Source organism: Nomascus leucogenys, chromosome 3 (assembly GCF_006542625.1).
Source record: "Nomascus leucogenys isolate Asia chromosome 3, Asia_NLE_v1, whole genome shotgun sequence".
NCBI classification, from domain to species: domain Eukaryota; kingdom Metazoa; phylum Chordata; class Mammalia; order Primates; family Hylobatidae; genus Nomascus; species Nomascus leucogenys.
The window spans coordinates 37,217,169-37,241,807 of record NC_044383.1 but is presented as its reverse complement, the minus strand read 5'-3'; the positions used below and the strand labels follow the sequence as shown (position 1 = coordinate 37,241,807).

Below are 24,639 nucleotides of genomic sequence, written 5' to 3'. Positions count from 1 at the left end.
CCGACTCCTCAGCTGGCCTGGAATGAGGGTTGAGCGGGATGGCGTCAGAAGGATGGCACTACTTCTGAAGTGGGCACAGCCGGCCTCTGCTTCCAGAATGTTGCGGGAGGGGCTGTGGAATCCTCAGCTTGCCCCCTGCAGTGGCTGCCCCCACCCCCATGGCTCTGGCTTGGAGTGTTTGGCTGGGAGAGGGACAGTGGGCTGCCTGGGAAGGACAGAGTTTATGAGGGGCCACTGAGCGGCTGCTTTCACCACGCACAAACCTTCGTACACTGCAAAGAAGCCCTTGCCCAAGATGTTGCTGCTGCTGCGGAACTCCACCCAGAGCCGGCTGTCCGTGGAGACAAGGGGCTCTGGGATCTTATCGCCACAAAACCTGCCTGGAAAGTGGAAAAAGAAGCAGTTAGGAGGCCTGGGGACAGCAAGAAGACACTGGCTTCAGGCTAGGAGGAAGCCGAGGTTCTTCTTCACACATGGTTTGAAATGAGCAATAACCTTGGCTGGGACAACGTATCCTGTAGCACACAAAGAATCAAAAGATGGGATTGGAAGAGTCACACAATAATGTGTGACTTAATTCTTTTTCAGGCTGACTTCAGAATTCCAGATTCCCATCAAAGCATACAGAGAAGAGCCCAGGCAACCTCTCCCCTGCCGAGGGGTGATGCTGAGGCTCTGAAGGTGAGGCGGGGGAAGAATGGTGAGAGAGTAGCGCAGATTTCCTTTCCTGGTATTTCCTGTTGCATGTATACCCTTCCCTTTTGGGGGCATTAGACATTCTGCTTTCCTTGCCTTGGGAAGGGATGCCAGGGAATACACAGCAAAGAAATAAAACCATCTTGGCGTTTACATTTCACAAGCCTAGTTGCAATAGCAAAGATTTGGAAGGATGCAGCATATTTTCCCCCATCCTGGTAGCTGTAGGAGGGTTCCTAGGATGGAGGAGTGACAGGACTAGCGGGAGTGCACCAGGGAGCCCCTAAAAGGACCCATTCCCCAACTCACCTTGAGAAAGAGATCCCAGGTAGGTTTAAGAATCTAAGAGAAGCAGAAAACTGTGTCCTCAGTCCCTGGGCAGAGTCCAGAGTGGCAGCAAAACCCTGGATTCCCCTGCTGTGCCGACCCCCGAAGGTCAGCATAGAAGTGTTTATGTGATTGTCCAGACATTTGGCCATGAGACAGGCATGCAGAGCTCTTCAGGCAAAGTGTGGCAGGATGGCAGCAACATGATTCCAGACCCAAGAGGGGGATGGAAGTGACTTTCCCATAGCCGAGAGGATTAGGGGAGCCATAGAATGTCTCCCAAGCTTCTAGGGGAATATAGACCTGCACCATTCTGAACAGGTCTAGGGTTGATACAAGGAGGAAGCCCAGTAGCTTCTATCTGGACAGAGGACTCATTGGTTGGGGATGAGGACATCCCAGCAATGCCAGTCAGGGTGACAGGATAGATGCCCCCCGCCACCACCACGCCTTGGCATAAACTATGTCCCCAACTAGGACATACAAATTGACCAAAACTGAAAACACAAATTGACCAAAATCAAGTCCCTACTACCTGATGGAAAGGGGGATCATCATAGACAAACTTTTGTTATTGGGAAAAAAAATACATTTGTATTTCTTAGACACTTGGGTGCATGGTCTGAAATCTGGAGCCTCCACAGAGGCCTGGTCTTCCCAGTACCTGGTCATTCTTGGCCATCTAATCCCTACTGCCAAGTCAGGATGGCAGCCCAGGGCGAGGTGGGAGATGGATTCATCTTTACTGACTGGTTCAGAACACAGGCCAGCCATGGTCCATTTGAACTGGAAGACCATGGTTCTACCAAGCACCTACCGCATGAGTCACTCAGAGAATGTATTTAGCTTTGGGGGGCAATGGGCAATGGGAAGTGGCTGCTAATGAGTATGGGTCTTCTTTTGGAGTGATGAAAATATTCTTTTTTTTTTTTTTTTTGAGACAGAGTCTTGCTCTGTCACCCAGGCTGGAACACAGTGGCGTGATTTCAGCTTACTGCAGCCTCCGCCTCCCAGGTTCAAGGGATACTCCTGCCTCACCCTCCCAAGTAGCTGGGACTACAGGCACATGCCACCACGCCCAGCTAATTTTTTATATTTTTAGTAGAGATGGGGTTTCACCATGTTAGCCAGGATGGTCTCAATCTCCTGACCTCATGATCTGCCCGCCTCAGCTTCCCAAAGTGCTGGGTTTACAGGCATGAGCCAGTGCACCCGGCTGTGATGAAAATATTCTAAAATTGATTGTGGTGACACAACTCTGAGCATGCTAAAAACCATTGACTGGTATACTTTAAATGGTGAATTGTATGGTCCAGAAATTATATCTGAATTTTTTTTTTTTTTTTTTTTTTTGAGACGGAGTCTCGCTCTTTCACCCAGGCTGGAGTGCAGTGGCGCGATCTCGGCTCACTGCAGGCTCCCCCACCCGGGGTTCACGCCATTCTCCTGCCTCAGCCTCCCGCGTAGCTGGGACTACAGGCGCCCGCCACCTCGCCCGGCTAGTTTTTTTGTATTTTTAGTAGAGACGGGGTTTCACCGTGTTAGCCAGGATGGTCTCGATCTCCTGACCTCGTGATCCGCCCACCTCGGCCTCCCAAAGTGCTGGGATTACAGGCGTGAGCCACCGCGCCCGGCCATCTGAATTTTTTTTAAAGTCCATTTAACAGATATGTCGTGGGTACTCTTACTGCCAGTGCTATGTTAGGCAGTGGACAAGCCACTTGAGGCTATGAGCAGGTGAGATTAGGGGAGGAGTAAAGGCCACTGTAGGCATCTCCTAAGGGCCAGCTGTGTTGTACATGTTTTGGGGAAACATGGGGTAAAGGCTGCTAATCTCCTCTGCTTCCTTCCAATTCTGACCACCTGTAGCCTTTTGGATTTGGGGAGATTAATATTAAGTGAGATGAGATGAAACTCCTGCCAAGAATTTGGCAAGAAAAAAATCCACCAGAAGCCTCTAAATTTTCAGTAATGGTTTCTCTGGCACGGCCAATTAGTGTCAAGTGATTTTTGGAAAATTACAGGCAAGCCTGGGGAAGTACTGCTTACCAATGAGGACACGGAGCAATTAGACAGTGCCGGTTCACAAAAGGAATTCCTTCTTAGCCTAGCCCAAGTTCCAAATCCAAGTTTCTCCTTTTAAAACCCAGCTGTCACAGCCACTGAGGCTTGTTTCCAAAAGACAGGGAGACTTTGACTGCCTCGCCTCCTAAGGACCTAAGCAGATGAGATGAACCACCCACCACCCAAGGGCCATTAGACAGCCTGTCTCTGCTGAGTACTCGACAGGAGGCAGGAATTGCAGCCTGAGGTATATCTTACTGCCTTGGCAAAACTAGACTTCGTAGAACAAATTACAAATTATTCCTAGGCACTCTCCCCAAATCACTTTGTCACTCTTAACTAGAATCCTCTACTTTGTCCCTTAACTGATGTCTCCGTGTTCTCATCTTCACCATAATGGTTCCAATAAAAGCCCCTTTTTTATTGACTATGTCTATGCCAGACACCGTCCTAAGCACTTTACATGGTTTATCTCATTTCATCCCAATACTCTCTGAATTAGGTACTATTATTAATCCCATTTCACAGACGAGAAAACTGAGGGTCAGAGAATTTAAGTCTCAAAGCTATAAGTAAGAGCAGGATTTGAACCGGAGCAGTCTGAGACCTTCATCATCAGTATCACCTTCTTCATCATCACCACCACTACTAACAAAAAAAAAAAAAAAACCTTCACTGACTGAGGTACAGTTCTGAACACTGTACAATTTTGGATAGACAGACATCACATCTACTCTCTAGTAATGTAGATGTCATCCCCATTTCCCAGTTTGGAAACAGACAAGTAGGAATGAAGACCAAAGCCTCAAACCGTAAAGCAATTCTGTGGAAATGCCAGGCTTGGCTGTTTGACTCACTGCATCATTTCTGCTCATTTGGGAGGCTGCCCCTGGCTAGGGAGCCTGAGTAGCCAGGCCACACGACACTGATTGGCCAGCCTGGCCTTTCTGAACTTCCCTCTCCCTATTTCAGGGAAAGAGGGAAAAAGGGCTTTTGTGTGCATTGTGGTGATACAGAATGCCCAAAGACAGTTCTGCATACAAAAGTGCATTGTTAGAGTAATTCCTCTAACAGAAATAAGGGAGGGAATCCAATTTACAGGACGGAATTTAAGATCACTGGATGAGTTCTCTCTGCAGCCAACTTCCTCCCCTCTTTAGGTGCAATATCATAAGTGACCCCCAAAACTGACAAAACAATTTGATATCTTTAACCAGCCATGAAATGTTCTCAATCGACTTTTCCCTTTAATCACTAGGTGAAAACCTGGGTCTCAAAAAATAGCCTCCTTCCAAGGAGACTAAACAGGCTGGAGAGAAACTGGACTAGAGAAAAGGTGTCAGATTCCTGCACTGAAATCCGGTTCCTGGATTTAGAGGAGGAGTTTAATAAGGATATCAAGAAGGGGAAATGCAGATGAGGACACTACAAGTGGGCTCCATGGGGAGTCATAAAGGGTTCATTCATAAAAAGTTATGCATCCATTATGCCTGGATTTTCACACACTGCCCTGGGAAAAAATGCGATGCACAGTTTTCAGAGCAAGATGCATACTTTCACAATCCACCCTAATCCGCTCTCCCTCCTGCCAAAGGGGCATTGACCTGCCTCCTCCCAGCAGATTTCATGGCACTGACCCCTCCCAGGGACCAGCTCGGCCGACACAATGCACTTGTTCCAAACACAAAAGTTCACTAACAACTGCATTTGGAAACATCAGAGCAGGCCAAATAGTTGGCAAAGGAGAACTGCAAATGAAGAATGACGGTTACAGGCGCTGGCACTCCACACACACACACACACACACACACACACACACACACAGTAAAAGTGGGTAAAATATGAGCCAAAAAAACCCACCTCAAAACAAAAAACAAAACAAAACAAACCATCACCACCACCAACAAACGGCAAAAGTCCCAATTCATTAATGAAATGTAGCCAGAAATACCAGGATCTATAATGAGAAAATCTTGTTTCAAGTTCAAGAAAAAGGAACTCCTGGAAATCTCTCTGCCTGTGCCCATTCTCAGGAACGTGCCTTGGCCCTCTCTGGGGAACTTCAGTAACAGACAGCTTCCTCCTCTTAAGCCTTTAAATCTATCCCATTCCTAGAGAGTTGCCAGATTTAGCAAACAAAACTCAAGGAAGCCCAGTACATTTGAATTTCAGATAAACAACAAATAATGTATTTTATCTGGCACCCCCTTGGTTCAGCAGTCACCTCTCCCCTTCGCCAGGACATCAGAATTCTGGTCTGATCTCAGCCACTAGCTGTGTGGCCTTTGAGTTAGTCCACACTTGGGGAGCTTGGTTTTCTCATAAAAGTGTGGGATTAAGTGACTGTAAGGTCTCTGCCAGGTTGCAGGGTCTGTGATCCGATGTTCTCACGAAACTCTTCCCACATAGCTCTTTTTACTATTTCATTATAGATTGACACCTGAATGTGTTCTTACAAAAGATTCAAACAATGGAGAAGTATACAAAACAAACTTCGAAGCTGCCCACCACCTCCGCGCTTCCTTCCTCAGAGGTAATCACCTTCAGCAGTTAGATGGGCATATTTGTGGTTCTTTCTACATTTGTGGTACTAGATTTGGGCACATGCCCTTTTATGTAAAGGTAAATAGGATCATTCTCTGACCCAACTTGTGGGGATTCCAATTGATGGTCTCCCAGGAATCTGTATTCATAGAAATCTTCCCAGGAGGTTCTGATGTCCAGCCAGGTTTGGGAACCTCTGCTACTGGGAATCCAGCCCTCTGTCTTTTGCCACAAGCAAACAGTGCTACCTGTAAATCCAGACCCTCCTTCTGGCTGCTAGAGAGCACCATGCCTGCTCATGGTAGGCAGGAAGCAGAAATCCAGGCAGGCATCCTCCGCCCTGCCACTGTGGGCGGTCTCCACTGGTCCTGCAGTAGACGCTCTCCTGTCCGTGCTTGGCCTGGGGATCACTTTCTTCGCTTGTCTACCTGGACAGCTGACTACCTGACTGACTTCTCCTAATGCTGGCAGCCTGGGACCCCTCAGTCATACGAAAGATTAATGTCTGCCAGGCTACCTTGAGTCCAGCCAACCCCTCTGTCCAGCCTCTTCTGACCTACCTCAGCCTTGGCTCCCCAGAATCTGGCATGAAGTCAGGGCTCGGTCTAGCAGTGACACCCCACAGCTTAGCCCTCTCCCTTCTTTCCTGTCTCCATCTCGGCCAACCACCCGATACGAGCTCACTCTCAGGCTCGTCAGTTGCAGCATAACAAGTTGGGCTTTCTGCTCACATGAATATGTACCAGGGACAAAGTCCTCCCTGAGCGCTTAGACTTGTCCAAGCCAGAGCCCACCCTACAGACCCCTCTACGAGTAAGGACAATACACTCTCAGCTGAGACCCTCCCATCTGGCTCCCGGTCACTTCTGCCTCTCTCACCAGCTCCACCACGGCTGTCATTCTTGGGCTGAATGAGTCCCAGTGTCTACTCCCGAGACACTGGAGCCACTGGTCCTCTAGGCAAGGCTAACCTCCCCTGTCATCCACAAGAGCTCTCTCTGGGGTGAACTAACCTTTCTTTCTTGTTACACCACCTGCCCACTGTGTCTCACTCAAAGCTCCAAGCTAACTTTCCATGGGTGAGTTCATGCCCTATTCATCTCACCAAAACAATACACGCTCATCATAGAAAAATTGGAAATATAGTTAACCAAGAACAACAGAATACATTTAAAAAATACTCTATCACCCTGAAATAATCAGTGTGTTATGTATCTTTATAATTTTACTTGAGATTTATATTGCAGATCACAAAGTGGTGTCTTCTAGTTAATTCAGCCTGTACACATGTTTTAAGTCATTTTGGTTTGAATAATTTTGGACAGAAATTCAGTGTTCAGTTCACCACACTCCCCCCACCATTCCTTATTTTATTACACAAATCCCATCTCCTTCATTTACATGTTATCCTTGAAGCCATCTACATTTGCAATGCCTGCATTATATATATATATATATAAAATACATAAATATATTTTTTAATCAAAATGGAATCCTACTGCTTATTCTGTTTTTGTCCCATACTTTTTTGTGTGTAACAGTGTACTATGAACACCATTCCATATCAGTAGTCAACTACAACTTCATTTTTAATGGCTGGGAAGTTTTCCGTTAAAAAGATGGATTATAATTTATTCAGCCAAACCCTACTGTTGAACATTTAAATTGCTTGCAATTTTTCCTGCTTCAGTGAACATCCCTGTAGCTAGAGCTTTGCACACTTCCTTAATTAGTTCCCTAGGATGAATTCCAAAAAGTGGAATTGCTGGGTCAAAGGGTATTTGCAGTTTTAAAAGCTTTTAACATGTGTGGCCAAATGGAGTGCTCAGAGTTTTACAATGACAGAGGCCCTTGAGAGTTTCCTGTGACCGCTGTCAAGGTGGACCTTCCAGACATTAACAGCATCCCGGGGAACATCCCATCACTCCCCTCTTAACGGTGTCTAAAGTCCACTTACCCAAAAGGGGGGCTTTTCTCCAGTAACCATCCCGGACCTCCACGTAATCATACCAGCACAGCCGGCTTTTAAATAAATCCATGGATGTGAAGTTTAATACAATCTGTAAAGAATTACCATAAAGTGAGTTTTGGCAGCAAAGCCTGAGGAGTTTGGGAAGATATATCTTGCATACTGGTGTTCTCACGTTACCCTTTAGCATGCAGAACTCTCAGACCACAGTAGGAGTGCTGTCTCAAAAGCATGCTCACAGGAAACCTAAGGACATTAAATAATAAACCTTAAGCAGGATGGGGAGTAAACAGAAGGAGATGGGTCCTTCGCTTCTGTCTGGGGAATCACTTGAGCTTTTGAAGTCACTAGGTGGTTTACAGAAAGCGAGATGCATTAAAAACACTGGCCAGGGCGCATGGAGACTGGGGATTTGGAAGGAGGTAAGGGGTCAGCGAAGTTCAGAGATACAAGAAGATCTTATAACATCATCAATCATTCCAAAGGGTCTGGGGTTAGCCCGAGTGCATCCGAACATCTCTGTGATCAACCTTCCCTCAGCCATGACCTCACTCTCCTGAGGTGTGGTGTGTCTAATGACCTTCCTACAGTTAGTCCATTCATTCATTCACTCCACCATTGCTTGTTGACCACCTTCTGAGTGTCAGCCTGTGCTGGCCAATTGAGATAGAAAGATCAGTAAGACAGGGTCCTTTGCCTTTGGGGAGCCCAGAGAAGGGGGGAAAGGCAGATGGGCCAAGCCAGTGGGAATACTATGGTATAAACACTGAAAAGAGAGGGATTGTCATGAGGAGCATCTTGGCAGCCCTGTCTGGACATCCCTAAGGTCAGGTAGTGGATGCTCCCATGGCCAAACAGTGACTACTTAGTAGGGGGAAGGGGAGGGCTGGGTGGTCCCACGGGCTGGGCCTCAGCACACAGGTGCTGTACCCATGAACTGGCTGCTCTGGTCCGCCTGCAGCCCACCAGCTCGGGGCTCCCCTGGCAGATGGCCCAGAGGAGAGTTCAGATTTCCCCTGGCCTTTCACCCCCATGCAAGTTCCACTAAACCAGGTGCCTGTGGCTCCTCCCACTGTCCTGAGGCGCGGTGGCTTGTCTGGCCCAGGCTCACCTTTCCTCATGCCCCACACACCTCTGCTCCATTACGTCTCCACTCTTCCTGATCTCCAGCCCTGACCCAGCCCCTGCACCCCTGACTCTATTCCTTTCCCAAACCCGGGGGACCTTGCTCTCAGTGGTTCCTCTCTCTCCAGCATCTCCAATCGCTGCCCCTCCACTAGCCACTTCTTTATATTCAAACAGCCCCAGGGGCCCTCTAGCTCTAAGTAAACCCTTAGGCTGGAAGGCTTCCTCAAAGGTTCCCATTCCCTCCCCATCAAATCTAAAGGACTGTTATTTGTCCTTGTGCCCCATGACCCCTCTGCCCAGAGCTTATCCTTTCTGGTTTTCACCACACTGGCCTATCTTCTCCCAACTGCTCTTGCTCCTCTGCCCTTCCTGCTCCCTACTAGGTGAGAGAACCTCCAAACAAAGCCTTTCCTTTCCAGCCCCCTCCACTATAGGAGATGCCATTGCCCCGATGGCCAAGGAGCCAAGCTTTGGTATTATCTTTCCTTCATCCTTACTGTTGATCCCCCATATCTGTTCTGCATCCATGCTGCAGCTCTTTTTAAGCTATCCGCATCCCTCCCCTCTAACTCCATCTCGCTCCTCCTGCCTCACCCCCTCCTGGATGGCTCCCACACGATTCCTGGACTGCTCCCTCCTGTGGCCCCATTTTTTCTACACACTGGGGCTTCTAGATCAATCTTCCACTCATATCTCATGTTTACCAGACCCCTCCCAATCTTCCACTCATATATCATGTTGACCAACCCCCTCAGGAAACCTCAGCGGCTCCCTGTGTCCCCATCTCATGAATTAAATTTTGCTTACTTTCCACACCCCCAGAGTCTGTCCTGTGCAACCTGTCCAGTGTTCCCTGATAGTCCCCTGTCAGGGAAACCCTCCCCAGGCCTGCTCAAGTGTCCCCCTCCTCGAGCCTGTGTCTAATTGCCCTGATGAACACGATTGATCTTTGCCTCTTTGGAATGCCCCACCCTCTGTCTTATAATGATTCTAGAGTCGGTGTCTTTAGATCTGCCTAGATCTGGATTTGCTTCTCAGCTCCATCTACTAGCTCTGGAGTCTTGGGAAATACTTGCCCTCTAGTTTCCTCATCTGTAACACAATATACACATCACTGTGCTATTGAGGGGACTGTGCGAGAAACCATATATAGAGTGTATATTGCTATGCCTGGCACATCATGGGCACTCGATAAATAGCAACTTAAAATACCAGGCAGTCCACATTGAGTGTACACTTAGCATACCACAACTGACACTAACCACACCTCGCAGGCTGCCCATCTTGATTATTGTTGAGTGCCCATCCCTTCCCTTGGGCCCATCCCACCCAGTGCTTTGTCTCAGGACAAATCACATCTTCCACAAAGCCCTGTGATCTCCTAGGAAATGAAGAGTCAGTGCTAGGAAAAAACAGGTCAGCTCACCTTCTGTCATTGTGTGTGTGCGCGCGTGCGCAGGTGCGTGCATGCATGTGTGAGCAGGTGCGTGCATGCATGTGTGAGCATGTGTGTGCATGTGTGTGCGCGCACATATGTGTGCGTGTGTGAGTGTGTGTGCATGTGTGTGCACACGCTGTCACTCCTCTTTCAAACTAGACTGTGTTTTTCGACCCTACTTGCACATTAAAATCACCTTTGAAGCTTTGAAAAGAGCTCGTACCAAGCAAACACCCTTCCTTCTATTAAATCAGATTCCCTGGGAGTGGGGGGAGGGGGACCCAAAATAAACACTCAGTCTTAAGACAGGGGTGTGCCTTAGATTTCTGTCCTATCCCACACCGTGCTCATATTCAGGTGGTAGAGCTTAGTAACACCTGTAAGCTGGTTGCACAATAATTCTTTAGCCTTTGCTTTTTTAAAATTACAGAAAGGAAATGTTAGTACAACTTCCTTGGTAACACATTCATGATCTGAATGAATGGGATAATTATTCAGGCTAATTATTTTAAGTACGTTAGTGAACCATAAAGACCACAGGGGAAAGAGGTGGTGAACAAGAGGTGATGCTCAAATCAATCAAGTTTGCTAATTACTTGCAGCTCTGGGGAAGGCTGGGTGAAGCAGAAATGGAAATAATTTGGTGCAAAAATTTCAATGACGTATATTCTCTCTGTCCCCAGTTAGCACTAATAATTAAGGCTTGATGAAGTTTACACAGTTCAAACATATCACACACCCAATTCAATAATTTAGAAATTACCAGACCAGACCTCTTTCTCTTCCCCCTTTCTGCTTCCCTCCTGTTAGCCTCCAGCAGGCACACGGATTTCACATCTACCTAAGGCAGACAGGTCTGGGGTCTCAGACACAAGATGACAGCCATACTTAATGTCTTAAATGCTTAGAGCCAAAGGAAGGATGTATACATGTGTGCCCATACATGTGCATTCACGTATGTGTATAAAGGCACATTCAGATGTCTATCTACTAGCCTGGCCCCTTTGTGTAATAATATAAGATGATGGTCAAGCATTCAGGCTGTCAGAGTCCAATTGCCTGGGTTCAAACCCCAACTCTGCAACAAACTTAGAAGCCTTGGGCAAGTCCAATTCCTTACCTGTAAATAAGTATGGTAACAGCACCGATTTCACGAAGTTGATGTGAGGACTAAATTAGATGATCCACATGATATGCTAAGGATCGTATCCGGTCCACAGAAAATGCTCACAATGGTTCCTAGCCATTTGTCTCTAGTTAGCACACTATGCTTAACTTGACATTTAGATGGACACTTTAAAAAGTTATACATTAGAAATACCTGAAGTTTGGCTACAGGTGCTTGAAAAATTCCATCACACCCACTGCTAACTGCCAGTGAAAAACCCTAGCTGCAGGTTTTTCACTCAGCCCCTCATCCATCCACATATCCATTCAACAAATACTTATCAGGTGACCAGTCTGTGCCACAGACTGTGGAGTGCTGGGGCCCTGGGGGTGAATGATCTCCAACCTTAATGAGCTTAAGATTTAGAAGGGGGACAAATAAACCAGTAGTGACAACACCGTGAGACATGCTACAACAGGTATGATTATTATAGAGAGCTCTGGGGGCACTGGGGGTATCCCCTAACCTAGACCTAGGGAAATGAGTTTCTCTAAGATAGTTGCATCTAATCTGAGACAACTTGAACAACACTCAGATCTGTAGAGACATGTAGCAAAAAGATAAGCTTTGGAGAGCAAAACCTCAGTTCTCAGTTTCTAGTTCTATATCTTACCTTGGACTTTTGGCACTTTCCTTAATGTTCAAGCCTCAAATTCCTTATCCAGATAATGGATATAAGAGTACGTGCCCTGCAGTAGGGTTGAAAACATACCACCCTTGGACCAGAGTGAAAGAGATCCTTGCCCTGGGCTCAGCTCTAGGGGGTCATGGAATCTTCAAGACTAAAGGGATGTGTCCACCCAGAGCTTGCCCAGCTCCTACGCCACACTCCAGGAACCCAGGAATTCCCTGTCCACACAGCTCTGAGCCCACTGCCAGGTCATGCAAGGGCCTCTGCCCTGGATCTATCTTCTTGAGTATAGACTGCACACCTGGCCAGTCCATCCCGCTGGAGGGGCAGCCAAGGAGTGGCTGTTTGCAAAAGAGGAGTGGAAGATGCTCAGGGAAGTGGGCTAGGGTGTCAACAGGGATGTTCTTTAAGCCCCAAATAGTGAGATGGAGGCTGGGGGGAAGAAAAGCCAGCTGTGGGCTCCCCGTGTCAATTGTCCAGAGCAGCAATCTGAGGTGTCACAGAATTCTAAATTCCAGGATATTATAATAGTGTATTTATTAAGGTTGGGAGGAACTGTGAGCTTGATTTGTAACTCAGTGGATATTTAGTACATGCCAGCCTTCATTTGTATGGGTGAAACTGGTTGAGAAGTCCAGAAATAATGAACGTACAGCAAGCAGCACCATGCCTGGCACACAGTGGGTGCTCATAACCAAACAGCTGTTATTTTTACCATTGACAATAAGAATTCCTCCCACCTCACACAACTCAAGGAGTGCTGTCCCGTTTGCCGAAGGGGTTTCCCACCTACCTTTTCCCCTGGGGTGACCGAGATCCTCCAGACGCAGTGGGAGTAAGATGGGTACCCATTTGGGAAACCAGGTGCAGAAAAGTTTCCCGTTGTGTCCTGCAGGGTCTCCCCACACGCTGCACAAGCAAAATCACAACTGTGATGTGGCATATGCACCTCTCCTGGCCCAAGCAGCTCCCGCACAGGGCAGCGGAGCAAACATACCCCTTTACCAGACAAAGCCCTCGGAACAGGTTGGTGAGAAGTGTAGCAAGCAGATTGATGTTTTCTGGCTAACAAAAGCACAAGTAGGACCTGGGAGCCAAAAAGGAATGCCCAGGAATTTCTTCTGAGGCTCTCAGGACTAAGCATGGCCTAGAGGTCATGAATCTTAGCTCTCTGGCCAGCTGTGTGGCTTGGGCAAGTTTCCTAGACTTGCTGGACCTTCATTTTCTTATCTGTAAGATGGGCAGGACATACCTGAGAGGTTTAGTGAAATCGTGTGCATTACATAAAATGGATCAGCTCAGTGCTTGGCACATAGTGAGTGCTTCATATATAGTAGCCATTATTATTGCTAATAATAATATCGGTGGCAGAGAGAACATGAAAGTGCAAGTAGAGGCCAGGGATGGTGGCTCACACCTGCAATCTCAGCACTTTGGGAGGCCAAGGCAGGTGGATCATTTGAGGTCAGGAGTTCGAGACCAGCCTGGCCAACATGGTGAAACCCCATCTCTACTAAAAATACAAAAATTAGCTGGGTGGTAGTGGGGTGCACCTGTAATCCCAGCTACTTGGGAGGCTGAGGCAGGAGAATCGGTTGAGCCTGGGAGGCTGGGAGGTGGAAAGTGCGGTGAGCCAAGACTATGCCACTACACTCCAGTCTCCAGTCTGGGTGACAGAGTGAGACCGTGTCTCAAAAAAAAAAAAAAAAAAAAAGTGCAAGTAGGTAAGACGAAAAGAAAAAAATGCTTTGAAACTTATTTCAGCTATTAGTTTAAATCTTTCCTCTTCTTTTTCTGCTACTCACTTCTGAAAGAACTATCAAGCAGTCAAGAAAACAAAAAAATGCAGAGGCACAGGGAGCTGGAATCTTCTATAGCAGGCTATTCTGCCCGTGAATGTTTGAGGGTCGGTTACGAGTCTAGAACCTAGTCTTTATGTATGTGAAAAGCATTTCCCCTAATTTGTCCTCACAAATGAAGGGTACCTGTATGAATCCTTGGAAACTACAGGTTTTGTATTTCTCTAATGCCTGGGGATTCAGACTCCAAAGACAAACACACTGGTTTGCTGAGAGCCCCTCCTCTTATGTGGCCAACCCTAACATGTGGAGATTCAGCATCCTTAGGTATCTTTTCCTTACATGCAGTTCAACCTTTGCATGGCGACTGACTGAGCTTTCAGTTACTACTCGGAACTACTGGAAGCTCCATATTTTTTGGACCTGCAGGAAGGGATATGTGGAGAACCGCCCATTATCGGCCTCAGGAAATCCTGGATGTTGGGGCTTCAGTATCACGTTACTGAACAACTGCCAGGCATCATGAGGATTATGCCTGGCAGTCAACACCCCCAAGGGTTCCATGGAAATTATTTTAGAATAATCATCAACATTCTGCAAGAACAGATACATTACTGTGTGGCTCCACGGTATTTTGCTGTGAATCCTTTTGGGAAGTGAGCAGCATAAATGTTATAACTGAATAAATATGATGGCATTTCCCAGGGTATGCTATAAGGTTTCCCATTCGATTCAGCAAGGTTATATGATATGTGTGTCCTGTATTTCAGCCCTAACACGACCCCAGATGACTAATAGCTGGATGGACATATTTTCTAAAGTTTCTTGAGGAAGCAAGCCCCACACAGCCCTTTGCATCCCTCAGGTCCTGCTTAGTAAGGTAATGTGACAGCCCAGATTTTCTAAGATGGTCCTCACTTCAAATACCTCATCCCATGATCAAACTCTGTGTCTGGTTTGGAAGTTTGGGAAAGGCTATTGGTAATGGAACTTCCTTCTATCCTCCTAAAACCACTGAAATGGATTCTGACCCATCACTAGTAAAAACTCAGCTGCCCTAACCAGTGCTTTACATTGAGGCTCAAGAGCTGAAAGGGGTCTAGAAGAGCTCAGACGGTGTGTGTATGATGATGATGCTGAAGCCAAGGGGATGGAAGACAAATGGGACAAATCCAAGGGGCAGGAACGCTTCCAAACGGGCTGGGGAATAGGCATTTGCTCCAATTCCAGTGTATTGTCCCATCTTCAATGGCAGACTCCTGGCCACTGACCAGCACCTTGGATGGCCAGGAAAGCCCCAAGACCAAAGCAACAAGCTCGTTAATAGCACTGAGACTCCCTCCACCTTGTAGCATTTGGGAAACTGACCCCCATCCTCCCAAAAGCATTCTCCCTCACTCTTTGTCTTCCTGCAAAATCCAGCTTGGTTCTTGTTTTTCCAAACCCACATCCCCTAGTCCCAAAGATAGGAGAGGTGCTCTTACTGTTATGGGGCACACACTGAAGTACACTCCTGTTTACTGTTGTTCTGTTATGCCTTCTTCCCCTTCTGGACACAAAGCTTTGCCAGAGAAGTCTGAAGCCTCTCATGAAATTGCCTATGGACTCTAAGACCTATTATTCTCTTCACTGCCTGCCACCATGTCACCATTTCACCTTTCTGTACTGCCTAGTACCTCCTACCAGAGGGACACCAGAAATTACAGCTGCCAAGGAATTGTCCCTTTAGGTCCCCCAAGTTGTTTTCCCAGCACAGGGACTGTGCTTTGGAGATGCTAGGTAGGTGCTGGCAGTCCCCACGGCTCATAGTTACCTGGGCATTTGTACAGCTTCCGGGCTTGAGCTATGTCTCCCTGACTGAGCCGCACGCGCTGGCCAATGGTTGGCCTGACGCCATTGTCATCTCGACGGGGAAGGATGGTGTCTAAGAAAACTCCTCTACAGGAAGGAAAAAAAGAGAGAGAGAAAGAAAAGTCAAGGCCATTAGGCTGTCCGTGCTGGGATTTCCAGGCTTCATGCCCTTGCCCATAACCCTAACAACATTCCTGCCCCCTGGCCTGCCTCCCCCGGGCTGGCATGACTGAAGAGGTTTCCTTCGCTCATGCTAGCATTTTCACATTCCATCTCATCAGCTGCCTACTCGCTTTCCAGTGGGAAGATGATTCTGCCAAGTGTAAAAATATGCCCTAGTGCAGTAGCCACGGGGCTTCCTTAGGGATGTGTCCTGAGCATTTTCATGAAGCCCCGACAGGTCCAGGCCCCAGAGCCACCATGCTGCACAACTGCAGGGAGCTCCACTTAGAGAGATCATGGTGTGAGTGGCGCCCCCTGCAGTTGTGCATTGGGAAGTACTTAAGTAGGTAAGTCCTGGAGCCACCCCAGGTAGAGCTTGGGAACTGGTCAAATGTGAGACTCTCAGGGGCTGGTCAGCAAGTACAGGTTGATGAACTGGTGGTCAGAGTTTGGAGGCCCTGCTGGTAAGAGGGAAATCAGATGGAAAATGAGATAAATGCAGAGAATAAGAGTAGTGAAAAGAGCCCTGGACTAGAGATTTCTACACTAGGCCTGCGTGTGCTTGGACAAGACCCTCCCCCTCTCTGAGCCTCTCTAAGTCTCAGTTTACCCCACTAAACAATAAGAAATCTGTTGAGATGGTCATGGCAGCCCCTTCTATCTCTAACATCTTATTCTACTCCTACTTGACTGAAATCTAAAATGACAATTTCATTTCTAAACTAGACAAGTGGAAACCAGGTTGCCAGCTGGCCCTGTTGTGGGCATGGTTTACACCCCGCCTGCTGCCTTGTCTGCTGCCAGCTCTGAGCCTCCTCTTCTGCTTCCAGACTCTCTATCTGGGGCCTCTCCTGGATGTTAGGCCTCTCCTTGAATCAGCACCTCCTCCAGTCACCACCTTGTTTCTTTCCCTCCCTTCTTAACCAAGTTTCTAGAAAGTATTGTCTCCAATCCCCAACTGCTCACCTCTGATTCATTCCTCAATCCAACTGTGATCTGACCCCATCAGCAATGGTCACCACTCATCTGCCAGTGGACACCTTCCAATCTCCGTCTGCCCTCTCTCCAGCACTGGGACTTCCGATGCCCTCCTTCCTCCTCACTGTCTTCTCCCTGGGTCCAGACCACGGCTCTTTCTGAGCAGTGAGACAAGAACCACTTCTGCTTCTCCTTCAATGATGCCCCTTGGGTTTCTGCCCTCTCCCTCTGTCCTCTCTTTCCACGTTCCATCTGCTCCTATGGCTTTTAACCATCATCTGCAGCCTCACAGCTAATCCTCTGTTTCCAGCCCAGGATCCTCTGCTGAGCCCCAGATGCCTCGTAACACCTCCCCTGGGCTGTCCTATGGGCCTCTTATATCCAACATGCTCAAAACCAAATTTATCACAATTCCATCCTTCTCCTGCTCATTCCATAATCCTTGTCTCCTGAGCCTGAATCTGAGGGCATTCTCAGCTCCTCCCTCTCCCTCACACTCTCCTACCAAACCAGGAGCCAGGTCCTGCCCACTATACCTTTTTTGCACCCCTTGAACCCATACCCTCCTCCTTGTTCCCAGACCATTGCCATAGCTCAAGTGATCAACACCCCATTCCTGAACTCTTTCCAGTAGCTTCTTAACTGGCCTCCCTCCCTGTAGACTCAGCCACTTCTACTCTACTGCTCCCCTTGGCCACAATGCTGCAATGGAGTCATCCCCAAATGCAAGGGGAGGCATGTGCCTTCTTTGCTTAGAATGCTTCACCAACTTCCAGTCACCACTTGGATCTCTAGGCTGTTTGCTCACTGACTTCTGCCTTCCTCTCCAGCCTGACTTTTTAATCCCATAACCAAAAGAATACTTAACACAAATAAAGCATATGTCATTATTTTAAGCAACACTAAGCTCCTTGTAGGCCCCAAATATGCCCTCTCACATGCTATCCACTCCCTAGGCTGCCCATGCCCTCTGTTTTTTTGTCTATTTGTAAACTCCTATTCATTCTCCAAAACCCCATCAGATGTCTTTCTCTATTAAAAGTCTTCCCCAAGCCTTTTCTACTCCTCCCATCTGGAGTTTGTCATTCCCTGCTCTGGGTCTTATCCATTTGTGTAGTCTCTTCTTATCATACTGTATTGTCTTTTTTAAGGAGTGATGGTATTTGTCTTCTTTGCTAAAAGTAAGTTCCTCAAGCAGAGAGACTGGGTGTTTTATCTCTGTCCTTAGAAATTAGAGCACAGCAGACCTCAAAAAAATGCTTCTTGAATTAAATTATGCAACCAGGATAAAGCACTGTCTTTTAAAAACTTTGCAAAATAGTTATTTACATCCAAAATGGAAGCAAAAATGTACGTACGTCACCTAGCTATTAGCTGTGCATGCTTGCTCTCTCTCTCTCTCTTTCTCTCTCTCTCTCTCTGTCTCTTTCAAGCACTGTTTCTATTTCCCTAAATTCTGCACTACATTAGAAAATACCTATTACCCCTGGTTCTTCCTGGTTACATCACTTCATTATCTTTTTGTTTTTGTGCAGACTTTTTTTTTTCTAAATCAGATTTCAAGCTCACTTTCCAACCTTAGCCTGTGGGAGTCGAGATCATCTGCTGATTTCCTTTTCAGCATCTCTGTACCCAACATGTAACCCTTGACCTGTCTTTCTCTAGCTCCCATAGCCTCATTTTTGAGTCTGGACTCCTGTAGAGAAACTTTAGTGGAATGCTTGGCCTCCCTCACTGACTTTACCATATTTTAAACCACAAGTGATGACTCTGCGGAAAATCCTAAATTCAATCATTAGCTACTCCAAAAACAGGCACTTCTGCCCTAATGAAAGGTGTGTCCTTTTGTAATTATTTTCTTGGTTCCCCTGCAGAAAGGAATTCTGCAGCACAAGCATAGGGATCACACAGTCTCTTAGCACCCCATGCTACCTGGCCACATCACGTAGATGACTTTGCCAGTGGGCCTGGGGCATAGAGGCCATGTTCTTGCACTTACTCATCGTTCATAGGACTTTCCGATGTGCCAGGCCCTGCACTGGGCACTTTCCTTGCACCATCTCATTTCATCTTCATAACACCCTAGGAGTCAGGTGCCATTATCACAAGAGCTCTCACTCTACAGGGGAGAAGACTGAGCCTGCAGAGCTTAAGTGACTTTCCCAGGGCACAGAGCTAGTCATGGAGAGGCAGGCCTGGAGCTCACCTCTGGGAATCCTCCTCCTTCCAGCCAGTGTTTCCTGCTGCCCAAGGAACAGTAGGCCTTATGATGCATTAAATTAGAGAGCTAAGAACATTGCAGACTTCAAAAACCAAAACATTAGGAACAACATTGGCTCACACTCAGACCGCTCTTTGGTGCTGGACGTCCTCCCTTGCATATCGCAAGCTGCCAGCAAGAGCTTCCAGCTGTTTACTACAAGAGCCGTCCCCTGTGTAAACCACAGCGGTGACGTTCCTTCCCTCTTTCATGTAGGACAACTCTTAGCACTGACATTCTGCTAAGCTAAGACAGAGTTCAGCAGATGCCTCCGGGAATAAAACTGTCAGCTCTGAGTTCTGAAACAAAGAGGCCCCTGTACAAGAGAACTGTCTCCTCATCTCCTGGATCTTTGCCCAGCAAAACCTCCAAAGAGACCGCTCCCCACAGCTTGGGTCCAACCAAGGGGGAGGGGAGAAGAACTGCAATAAACTAGAGAGAATAAAGTTGGAAGGAGACAGCTCAATCATAAAGAAACACAAAGATTGAGTTTCCCATCAGCAGGGTATAGCATTTGCCCACCTCCCCAGATCAGCATATGTTCCATGGGCTCTATTCTGCTCTTTTACAGAATCCAACATGAGGTACAGGTCAGCTTCAGGGTCTTTGTGACCAGAAGTAATGACATGGAGTTGGGAGTGGGGAAACTATTGACAAAATGCCAATAGAAAAGCCCCCAGTAAAAACCCAGTGAACAAAATTGTTTTCTGAAAATCCAGGTAAAAAGTTGGCAGAAAGGACAATGCAATTATCCACCTGCAACAAAACGGATTTGCTGAAACCATTCTGAACTCTGGGGCAGAGGTGAGAAGGCAGCAGTGGCAGATTGTTAAAATAAAAAGTCACTCCTCCTAATAGCCATATCCTACTGCAACGTGAAGCTGCCATACCTCCCAGTAAGAGGTGGAGTCTATTTCTCCACTCGCTTGAGTTTGGGGCTGGCCTTGTGGCTTGCTTTGACCAATAGAATGTGGTAGAAGTGATGTCATGCAAGTTCCAGAGCTGGGGCCTTAAGAGGCTTGCAGCTTCCCCGCTTGCCCTCTTGGAACTCTGAGTCCCCATGCATTGTAAGGCCTGGTCTAGCCTACTGGAGGATGAGAGGCCACGTGAAGGAGAACCAAGGGGCTCCCAGAGAGAACAGAGGGCATGAACAGGCAGCACCAAGTGCCAGGCGTGTGACTGGTCATCCAGGACTCCCCAGCCCAATCAATCTGTCAGATGACTGTTGCTGTGAGTGATCCCAGGAAAGACCAGAGAAGAACAAGCCTGACTAACTAACCCACAGCATCATCAAAAATAATAAGCTACTGTTTTAAGTCACTAAGCTTGGGGGTCAGTTGCTCTGCAGCAGTAGCTAATGTAACAGTAGCAGGAGGGGCCGCCTGCCCTCGGCGAGCTGCTCTGCTCCTAGCTGCCCATCCTCCCGTGTGCTGCCCATGCTGATCTCCCTCCTAGAGATTCTGGGGACTTTTGATGAGGAATTTTTATTTCATGGGTTTGGCCCATGGATTTCCGCTGGTCTGGGCTGATGGTTCACATTGACAATAGCATTAGAAATGGTTATCCCCTGAGGGACAAAAGGCATGGCATTATGAGCTAGCAATCCTAGAAAAAAAAAATACATATATATATTTCAAAAAGAAAGACAAGAAAAGAAACGCTGGTGCTGGAAGATCCTCTGCCTGCATCCTGTCCTGGCCTCTGGCTCCAGAGCTTGTGCAGTGCCTGGCACGGAGCAGGCGGTGAGAAGGCAGTACAGTTCCTATAGCACACAAATGCCCTACGTGGCACAGACTTATAGATTCACCTTAATAAAGTAGCCATCGCATTGTGAGCACATGGAAAGAACTGCAGTGAGCATAATGGAAATTTCTACCCTCACCTATTCCCCAAAATTGCAGGTCCTCCTGGCCCCTTTGAACTCATTCATTAATTTATTCATTTAGCAAATGCCTATTGAATACCTACTAGGTGCAAGGCACTATGTTGGGTGCTGGGGACTAGAAAAGAATGAGATAGTCTCTGTCCTCAAGGATCTCAGTCTACTGCCGGAGAAGAGAATACAACAGATACATATGAATATATAAATTAATAATTATTAATAGATAAATTAAAAAGCAATATGAAGAGTTATGGCAGCTACAGAAACAAGACCCAAGGAAAAACTTCTCCCTTGGGCCAACTTAACATAGATTCCCTGACAAAATTGATACTTGGTCTCTAGTAGCAGCTTGTAACTCCTGGATGATGAGGTGGGCCTTTGGCTATTCCCTGCACCATTTCCCAAACAGGTGAATCAGCCCACCCCAAGACCCAAGCATTGCCTCCCCCTTGGATATCTGCACACTGCACTGGCGTCCTGAGACTCCCTGCCTACAGCCTCAGGGTGGATCCCTCAATGTCTTAGTTTCCTAATCTGGAAGAGGAGGCCCTTCCAGTTTCGGATTTCCTGTATGGCAGTGAATGAGATCATATCTGTCAACCCCTCACCCATCTGCACCAGATTGAGAAATTGCAACATGAAAGGTTGGAGCTGGAAGGGGCTCAGAGAACATCTAGTCCAACCCTCTCACAAGGAAACCAAGGCCTGTGGAGGTGGAGATTTAACCATCACACAGCTGCCCCTAATTACTGTCTGCCTCCCTCAAAGGTAAGGGTCACAGGAGAACTAGGACTAGAACCTGGCTTCTGCCTCTCAGTTTGGTGGTCTCTTCATCACACCATGTTTCTTCTACTATCTTTGGAAAAGAGCCAGGAGAAGGTCAAAGAGGCCAAGAAGGCTCAATTTCATGCCACTCCCAAGTGCTGTCAAAGATGCCAGCTTTAACACAACTCCACCCACTAGAGCTCATATCTAGGTGCAGGATAGAGATCATGACTAAAGCAGCTGTGTGGCCAGAGGAACAGTACCCCTTGAGAACTTGGGATGCTGAGATTTAGAGGATTTCTCCCATAGTCCTATCAACAAACTCATCAACCGGATGCTTTCGGCAGCCTTACCCAAGAACCAAAGAGCCCTTGGCAAACAGTTTCCCTTTCACTCCCAAGAGCCATATGTTTTCTGAGCAAATGAATTCCTTTCATCTTTATGGACATGGAGACTCATGGAATGGATTATTTCCCTCTTTGCTGTGACTGCTAGGAAGCACAGGGCAGGATTTGCTGCCAACTCCAACCAAGTGTACATGACCTCACAGCATATACTCTGAGCACTAAACTTATTCTGGGCCTCAACTTAGCTTTCTAGCCGTATTTTTTCCTTTTCCTTTCCCCCAGTTTTCTCACCTATTATTTATCTTTGTTATCTCATGTGTATATTGGAAGTCACCACAGATCCTTTTGGGGAAATGATTAAATAAATAAACAAGCAAACAGCTGGTTTTAACAGGAGACTGAAGAGAAAGTACCAAGAGAGAAAATAGTTGTTCTCTGTGCCTCCTTTAACTCAAGGGTAGAAGAACTACAAAACTGGGAAAAGTAGGGAAAAACTTCTGCACACAAAGCACTTACAGGGTCTAGAAGCAGGGACAATACTGAAAATCTTCAATGTCTGCTAGGCACAGCATATCAGAACAGCTCATCAGAACAGACCCTGCCTATGCCAGCCATAAATAAATGGCCCAGCCCTACTTGAATACAGCAGCTTCCATCATCTGTGACCTCCAGGTGGGAACCTGGGTCCTTGCTCTCACTCCAGTCCTCAGCTACCTGTGCATCTGAGAGCTGGCTGGAGCCTCATTGTCTTCACCTCTAAAATGAATCGATGATTTACAGCCCTCCCAGCCCTGACACCGCCTAGTTTCCAATTAAACCAAACCTCTGCTAGGAGAATTGGTGAGCACCACCATGCTTCTATAAAAGACTCCCCCCACCCACTGGAAATTTGACACAGAGCCTCTAAGTTATTATCCCAGCCAACCTCTCGATAATTTCCCTTTTCCAGTTTGCTGCTTGTGACATTAGGGCATGATGGAATGCCAGCTTCACAATGGGATTCAATCTTATTAACAGGAACCTGATTAGATTATATTTCACTGCAGCCCAGAGGCCACTGTATTTCAAGGACAGACAGGCCAGCCGTGCTAGGAGCATGCAGAGACCCACTCTCCACAGACCTCCAGGAATCCAACCCAAGCCTGCCGCAGGCACAGTAAAACACAGACGAGGCATAAGCATAGATTCCGACCTTGAGAAGGTGTTCCGGGCGTAGTGCATGATGCTGTCAAAGTCGTATGTCTCTCCCAGAGAGCTCACTTCCCCAGCTTCCATTTTTAAGAAATTATACTCCTGACCTGTGACACAACACTGTGTTAAGCCCTTTGAAAACCAAGTTGGGCACCTGAAAGGAGGCAGAGGAAGGAGAAGGAGGGCCCATAACAACTTCCCAGGGCTCTCTTGGCCCAATCAGTCAAATAACAGGGCTTGTAGTGGTTCTTGTTGTTTTTAATACTTAGAAATTTGAAACTTCCAGCAAGCCCTGTGTTCTCCCAACCTCACCACCCAAGACCTATCCCCAAATGCCACTCAAACCTCTTAAAGTAAGTTTGCAGACAGATTAGTTATCAACTTGCTTGCCCCCACAAAAAATAAAAAATAAAAATAAAAAACTCTGGGCCAGGTGCCATGGCTCACGCCTGTAATTCCAGCACTTTGGGAGGCCAAGGTGGGTGGATCGCCTGAAGTCAGGAGTTTGAGACCAGCCTGGCCAACATGGCAAAACCCCGTCTCTACTAAAAATACAAAAAATTAGCCAGGCGTGGTGGCGGGCACCTGTAGTCCCAGCTACTTGGGAGGCTGAGGCAAGAGAATGGCATGAACCCAGGAGACAGAGCTTGCAGTGAGCCGAGATTGCACCACTGCACTCCAGCCTGGGTGACAGAGCAAGACTCCGTCTCAAAAAAAAAAAAAAAGGACAAAAATTAGCTGGGCATGGTGGCGGGCGACTGTAATCCCAGCTACTCAGGAGGCTGAGGCAGGAGAATCGCTTGAACCCAGGAGGCGGAGGTTGCAGTAAGCCAAGATCACGCTGCTGCACTCCAGCCTGGGCAGCAAGAGCGAGACTCTGTCTCAAACAAACAAACAAACAAAAAAACAAAACAAACAAACAAAAACCTGATCTTGCAATTTGAAGAAACAAAAGAAAATGAATCAGAGAGTTAAGTTCAATCCTAAATAGCTCACAATTTAGATTCTCTAAAGCATTTGTAAGGCAATCATACTCTTCAACTAGCTACTTTCATGCTCAATATTAACTTCCATATAAAATTATTTGACATAAGAAAGTATTTTTTTTTATCTAGACACTTTATCTGCCTTGGGGCAGAATGCTTCTAGGCAGAAACACTGTTTTTACATGTGTTCATGTCCTAATTGTATTTCAGTTTCAGAAAATATGTTGCCTAAGTCAGCAAAAATAACTCATAAAAACAGCCAGGAGAACTCTTTTTTTTTTTTGGCTTATCAGCGCTGATGCTGTAACAGTGTTCTGGTCGACTGTGTTCCTTTCAGGAAATGGAGTTAGATTTCCATGTCCTTTAAAACACGGAAAATTCTGCTCCAACCTACAAGCTATGGCAGATGACCTCCCAGGAGGCCACAGATGGACAGTGGTCAGACTGGTGAGA

General features: G+C 47.1%; 1 protein-coding gene across 1 annotated transcript in view; it reads right to left on the bottom strand.

The window, feature by feature from the left end:
- The window catches only part of TLL2 (tolloid like 2), a 148,121-nt gene that overhangs the window by 30,813 nt on the left and 92,669 nt on the right, over positions 1-24,639 (bottom strand). The window contains exons 7-11 of the mRNA XM_003255270.4: positions 23,202-23,307; positions 15,578-15,702; positions 12,759-12,874; positions 7,589-7,691; positions 264-380 (exon numbers count right to left, since the gene is read on the bottom strand). Of these exons, the coding sequence (XP_003255318.2) occupies positions 264-380; positions 7,589-7,691; positions 12,759-12,874; positions 15,578-15,702; positions 23,202-23,307 (567 nt within the window). The remainder of the gene's footprint in view (positions 1-263; positions 381-7,588; positions 7,692-12,758; positions 12,875-15,577; positions 15,703-23,201; positions 23,308-24,639) is intronic.